This window comes from Vombatus ursinus, unplaced genomic scaffold (genome assembly GCF_900497805.2).
Source record: "Vombatus ursinus unplaced genomic scaffold, bare-nosed wombat genome assembly UNPS02014820.1, whole genome shotgun sequence".
Classification (NCBI taxonomy): Eukaryota; Metazoa; Chordata; class Mammalia; order Diprotodontia; family Vombatidae; genus Vombatus; species Vombatus ursinus.
The window spans coordinates 12,226,668-12,233,593 of NW_020954598.1; the positions used below are offsets into that span (position 1 = coordinate 12,226,668).

Genomic DNA, 6,926 nt, shown 5'->3' on the forward strand with positions numbered 1-6,926 from the left:
GTGTGTGTGTGTGTGTGTGTGTGTGTGTGTGTGTGTGTGTGTGTGTGTGTAGGGTGATGATACAAAGTGTACAACAAAGGGCAATAAATATAAAATCCATACAAAGTAATGAAAAATATTTTCAATAGAAGTGGGGGGAGGAAAGGGGGTAAATCAGGAAAGAGACCTACTAAGCATGTTTAACCAAAGACACTTGAGTTAATGGCAACTGGTTATAAGCAACAGGTTGTTGTGTTGTTGTGTTTGTCCTTTGTTCTCGAAGAGGACCATGACATCAGGGAGATGATGACATGACTTGAAGTTGACTTTGATTTGAGTGAGGGAGGGCTGTGCAAGGTCACCAGCCTCATTCTCTTCTCCAGAGCCATCTGGGTCCAGTGGCCAGATATTCATCAGGAGGATGGGAGATGGCCCAGGATGCAATGGGAGACCATGGCCTTATGAGCTAAGGTCTTTTCAGGTTCTCACTTTAAGTAAGGTAACACCCATTCAGTGAATAGGCCTCTTTAAGAGGTGAGTCAAGGGATGGCCCTTTTAATCAGAAAAAAAAAATCAAACTGGGAGGGGAAGGCCCTCAGGATTGCTGGCCAAAAGAGTTATCTCCAAACAGGCCTAACATATGAGATAGTCTACAGTTAGTAAGACTTGACAGCACCCAAGATGAAGAAAAAAGGACTTCAAAAATGGGCTCTTACATTGTTTTAGCCTATGTATCTGCTAATATTGATCGGGGAATCAGAATATAAATGCTTAGCTAGGCAAAAGCGGCCCCTCGAGCTTGCCAATTCATAATCGACCTCACCCCCTTTCCCTTCTCCTTAGGCAAGGAACTGTTTCTTGTGCAGAGACTTTCCACTTCAACTGCCTTTGCTTCTAGTTTACTCTGTCTAGTAAAAATTGAGAAAATATATGAAACCTTAGAATCAAGTTCTAAATAATTTAAATGTGATCTTAAAAAGTATAAAATTAGTCAAGGTGATTTCATTGCTGCTGGACTTACCTTTGACCCATTTTATACTTTTAATTTTTTGCTTTTTGTAATATTTTCTTATCAGTCAGTATACTAGGAAGAATGTATATATAAAAAAGACCTATACAAATGCAGAGCATGTTGTATTTATCCAATCATTTTATCCTTCCTTTTTCAAGATAACACTTAAGTTATTTAGAATTTGATTCTAAAGGTTTCATGTATTATTCCTGTTGATATCAGCAGGAGTTTTCCTAGTTTAAGCTGCTCATAATTTATCATCCTCCTGTGAACTTCAATATAACTTTCCTTGGTAGGCTATGGTTTATATGCATCTGTTCTGCAAGGTAATGTTTTAGCAGTGCTGCCAACACCTGACCTCATTAACAATTAAGATATCTTACAATCTATGGAATGAAATATTGATAGTTCATATGAATGTGAAACTAACACAAACTCCTTTGTATGTTACTGGACTCAAATTTTGGAGAATGTATCACCTTATTAAGTCATTTATATCATAGATGGCCTTTCAGAGACACTTTATTTATTAACTTTTTCTTTATTTACAGTGATCTGCAAACCTGGAACTTATAACCCCCACAATGGAACTCAGTGCCTTCGATGCAACAGCAGCATGGTGTATGGAGCAAAGAAATGCTAAAGTACCATTATTTTATGTTTCTTGACAATTTAATAAATTTAACAAGTTAAATATTTTCTTCATTTTGCATAAATAAAATACATTTATTTAAAAAATGATGAGTCATCATTTTGATCAAGTATTACAATCTGGAAATACCTTACCTGGATTGGAAAAGACTGGATCCCAAAGTTCCTAATTTATTAATATTGTTTCTTTATTTAGACTTAAATTATAAAATCTATCTATACTATTTCCTGCATCACTGTACTTCAGAAATATGTTAGAATATACTACATTTCCTATATATCCTATACATGGAAGTAGGCCAAAAGAATTTTAAAAGTCTTGCTGCAAAGATATTGTGGAATAAATAATGAATTTGAATTCAGAGGATCTGAATTCCTAACATTACCACCAGTGCTAATCCTAGCACTACCACTTACTAGCTATGTGAACTTTGGGCAAATTACTGCATCTTTCTGGACTTTGGTCCCTTTATGTGTGAAATGAAGGGGTTAAATTGGATGATCTCATCCCTTCCAGCTTTAGTTCCAGAACTCTGATAAATCAGATCTCTGTTTGCAGTTACTCTACCAGGCAGTCCTAGGTTGTTTCCTTATTCATGTAGATCCTCTTGCAGATTTTTTCATTGTTTCAAAGGGACTCCAGGAAGTTATTTCTATTAATCTGACCCTACATAGGAGGAAACCATATACACTGTACCCAGTGGATTTTACTAGGGACAATTCTGATATGTATATTCATTGCAGACCTTAGTGTACCAAATGTAGTGTGGCAGTGATTTTAATGTACCTTTGTGTTTAGCATCCTTTAAATGGCCCTATTAAGAGAGTGGAATAACATGTTCCCATTTGCTAATGTAGAATGAAACCAAGACTTTAATTTCATTTCTATCTCTAACAGTTGTCTTTTTTTGGAAAAAAAAAATCATTTAACTTCCTTGTAGTCTCATTCCCTCCACTGTTGACTATTAATAATGATCAATTTCACAGAGTTGGCATATGTAGTCATTTACGTATGCTAAAATGTTAAAATTTCTATATAAATACTCTGAAAAATAAATTTATAGCTTGAGAAACCATTAGTCCCCAAAATTTTTTGTGTTCAGCATAATATGTCTTGATTCATATCTGCATTTACCAATTCTACTCTTTGTTCTGTTAGTTATTCCCTCTTCCTCAATCTCCAGCTTCTTTTCCTCATATTACTAGACATAAAACACAAGCATCTGCCTTAACAAATACAGACAAATTGAGTCTGAACCAGCAATAAAATTAGTTTAAAAATAAAAATTCAATTAAATGAATCTACCAAATATCAATTTCAAATGAATTGGTCTGTTATTTGATAGGATTGACTAGATTGATATGTTGTGCTTTGGGGTTTCTCATGCGAATACATATTCCTATGAATAACAAATCAAAAAGGAATAGATATGGAATAAACTATGGATTAAGTTTTAAGTCCACCCTAATTTCTCTCAGAGTTCTTTGGACTTTCCTAGAAAATCATTAATTGTATTCATATATAGTTATGTTTTTTCCAGTGTTTGTTATTCCTGAGTAAGAAGTTATGTACTAAATGGTACTATGCTTAGTTGAATAAGTCTTTCTTCAATATATAAAACTCATTTTTTGAGGAGCAGCTATAAAGAATCAGATGTATTAAGTCATTCTATTCTTAATACCAGTGCAGTCCCTATAAATCAGCATAGTTTAATAGTTGAATAGTATGGTCAATTATGTCACTGATATATTTAATTTCTCTAAGCATGTTAAGTTTGTTCTTAAGAAACTATATGTATAAAAAAGCATTTATCCATATCATACCAGCATGTAGGTGGCAGCAGGTCTGTAGTATTAAGTGAGGAGTTAGAGAAAGCAAATAGCTCAGGTAATGTCAGAAATCAGAATAGTCAAGAAATAGTCAGGGTTGGGAAGGGAAGGTGGAATCAAGACAGTCATTTAGAATAAGGGTCTGGGCATGCAGTGTGTCGGATGTCAGGCAGACAAGAACCGAGAGGGCACCCATAGCAAAAGGAAGATAAAAGGAGGAGGTAAGCCTAGATAAACAATGAGAAACTAGGAAATGTGAAATTGGAAATGACAGCACACATTCAGGTAAAATCCAGGCTTACAGTAATTAGTAGCTCTGTGGGGAAGGGAGAAAAGATGGAAAGTAGTAGAGAACAGATTAAAGGTATCATTGATAAACAGAGGTAAAGATTGTTAGTCCAGAAGCATTTAAGGGTTCTGGTGGAAGCAGGAGTCAATACCTTAACATAGCTTGCCATGGAGGGAATTAAGAAATCAAATGTCTATGGCCAGGGAAAAGGCAATTCCTGATTGTTTCCATCCCCATTGATTAGACAAAGATGTCCTTACCCTCTTTCACTACTAAGATTTTATTTGGGTATATTTGATAGTGGGCACAAACTTTGACTAGAATATCAATTACTAGGCAGGTTTTCAGGAGTGACCAACTTATATTTATCCCTATTTGGCGGTAAAATAGTAAACCCATCCCTATGTCTTTGAGTCTAAGATACATTACTCATTGCATTGCTGAAATATTGCTCATGTTGAAGAATCAGTATTGGCAGTCAGAAAATATTTCAGGCATGTTTTCTCCTGTATGGCCTTGCGCTTTGAAACATGGAAGAGAACAGAATTAGGAGCAATGAGTAGTAGTTTGATGGAGAGAAACACTATCTAGCATTTTGAGCTATCCAAGAGTGGAATGGATTGTTTTAGGAAGTAAATTTTCCCTTAGGGTCTTTAAGCAAAAATTGTTTACTAGCTGGCTTCTTAGGTCCCTTCCAACAGTGGGATTCTGTGGGTTTGTGAAGACTCTAGGGTTCATCTACCTCCCAGCTGATTTTCTGGACTTTACTATTGTCTTCAGTAACTCATTGCTCTTGAGTCCTCCTTGACCCTGGAACCCCTTCCTCCCTCTCTTTGACCGTTGAGGTGGAGGGTGGACATCAGAGAGTTCTTCCCAGATATTCTATTAAGGAGGGAGCCTAGTATTGACACCTCATCTCCCATCTGACTGCAAATGTTCATCATATACTCTTCTCTCTGCTCCCCACTTTTCAACTTCTTGTATCTATTGTCTTTTTGCAATAGATCGTGAGCTTTCTGAGGACAGGGACTATCTTTTGCCTTTCTTTGTACCCCTAGCACATAATAAGTGCTTAATAAATGTTTTTTGACTGACTGGGTCTTAAAGGAATCGGGTAGAGCTAGCTTAAAAACTCCAGAAGGAAGCTAAAAGCTGATACGTGAGAATCCTGATGTTTGAGGTTTCAGATTTGTGAAGACTGACTGATCTGTTGATGTTGCATTGAGAGTTATATTTGATTTGCTTAGAGAAATGTATGTCCAGATGTTCACAAGTAGCCCACTTGTTTGTTTTTAAAGTAAATTTTTATTAATGTTAAATATCATGCAGCATACCCATCTGGAGCCAGTCCCTCACCTTATTCTGGTACTGGCATACTAAGTCTCCAGAGGCATATAGTACTATCTACTTTCATGGTTCTAGGTTGATGACCTTTCGGGGATGGGTTTCGAGTGCTATTACGCATGAACCTCTATTCACATAGTTATCATTAACAATTAGCCACACATAATTAGCTTTCAGAAAAATGTATTTGTGAGGTGGTTTAGAGTTAGAGCAGTGGGTATAAAATATTCCCTTAGGAAGCTGAAATATATTCCCCCACCAATATACAAGGTCCATGAGGAGAGTGAGCTCAAATTTAAAGTAAAATGGTAATGAGGCACACGAAGAGAGAACACGTGTCTGTCTCCGGCTCCTTTTCTTCCTCTATATACTCCTCATGAAGTTTTCTTTCAGTACATCTCTCTTCTAGGAACCAAAACCCCTGCCTCTCTTGAGCCAATCATAAGGGGTTACATTCCCTGATGCTACCACCTTCTTCTAGTGGTTATCTTCCCATGTCCATCTGTAGCCACTCCCACCTTTGTCATCCACTACCATTCTGGTAGCTACTACCACTGCCACAGTTCAGCTTTAGCTTCTGATGGGACTCACAAGGTCACCTTGGTATTCATCTCAGAATATTGAGCATAAATAATAATACAAAGAGTACAAAAATAATAATAAAAAGAGATGAAGCTTCATGTGTTTATGGTTACCATAATCAGCTGTAGAAAACAGAGTGTCAACCACTTCCCACCTTATCCTTGGGACCATATTTAAATTACTCCTCCCTTCTCACAACCATGAAGGAAAAAAACATGAAAGGGCCAGTCACCCCTTTATAAATCTGTTCAGTTCTGGCTCAGCAGCCTCTGATCAGGAGTTTTTCCAGCTCAGTAGCATACTATACCAGCCCCTCGGGCACTCACTCCAAGCTTCCACATTGTTGCTTGTGCTGAAACCAGGCAGGGGATATCTGTGCATGCTGCAAGGAATCCTCCGTCTCCCGGGCCAGTCTTTGTTCCTAACAAATGGACCAGTGTATAATTTGAAGGCATTGTTCATATCCTCAATCCAAGAAACTTCTATGGGGACCTGATATGGCTTAAGCATTACCCTTTCAAGTGCCTTCCCTAGTGCCTTGCACAATATAGTTTCAGAATAGTCCTCATGACATGGACAATATTATATGACCCCAAATGCATAGGCTGGAACCATAATTCTTTCTAAAATAGTTATGTAGATTCAAAAAGCAAAGGGCACTTTATTTTTATTATTAGGCAATTGGGGTTATGTGACTTGCCCAGGGTCACACAGCTAGTAAGTGTCAAGTGTTTGGTCTGAAGCTGAGTTTGAACTCAGATCCTCCTGACTTCAGGGCTGGTGCTCCATCCACTGTGCCTCCTAGCTGCCCCAGCAAAGGACATTTTAGAAACTTGCTAACAGTTACTACTTGGGTAGTACTCAAAAAGGGCTTGTCTTGGTATTTTCATTTGACTTCCTGCAACCCAAAGATAATGAAAAGAAAAATAAGGCAAAGAAAATCAAGCTTTATAACTCAGAAGGAAAACCTAGTTTCTCCAGACCTCCCAGAATACTTGTGGCACTTCCCGAAGGAATTAGGAACATGGAATCATCTGTAAGTCATTCCCTTCGCCCTTCAGGTGAGAACCCAAACCCATTTGGCTTGGTGTTTGTGTAGCAATGCTGACTTATTGGCTCCAAATTGGGCTGGGGCATTTACCTTCTCCTATCTTTTCCTTGTACTCAGATGCTTGAGCTCTTGATTCAGTTGAGTAACAAATGGTGAAAATCATCTTAAAATTATTATACTTACACATT

The 6,926-nt window shown here is 37.5% G+C and overlaps 1 protein-coding gene across 3 annotated transcripts in view; it reads left to right on the top strand.

The window, feature by feature from the left end:
* The window catches only part of ZPBP (zona pellucida binding protein), a 122,617-nt gene extending 120,921 nt beyond the window's left edge, over window positions 1-1,696 (top strand). For all 3 annotated transcript variants that reach the window (XM_027837095.1, XM_027837097.1, XM_027837096.1), the window contains one exon: window positions 1,543-1,696. In XM_027837095.1, coding sequence (XP_027692896.1) covers window positions 1,543-1,634 — 92 coding nt within the window. In that variant the 3' untranslated portion in view covers window positions 1,635-1,696. The remainder of the gene's footprint in view (window positions 1-1,542) is intronic.
* The last annotated feature ends 5,230 nt before the right edge of the window (window positions 1,697-6,926 follow it).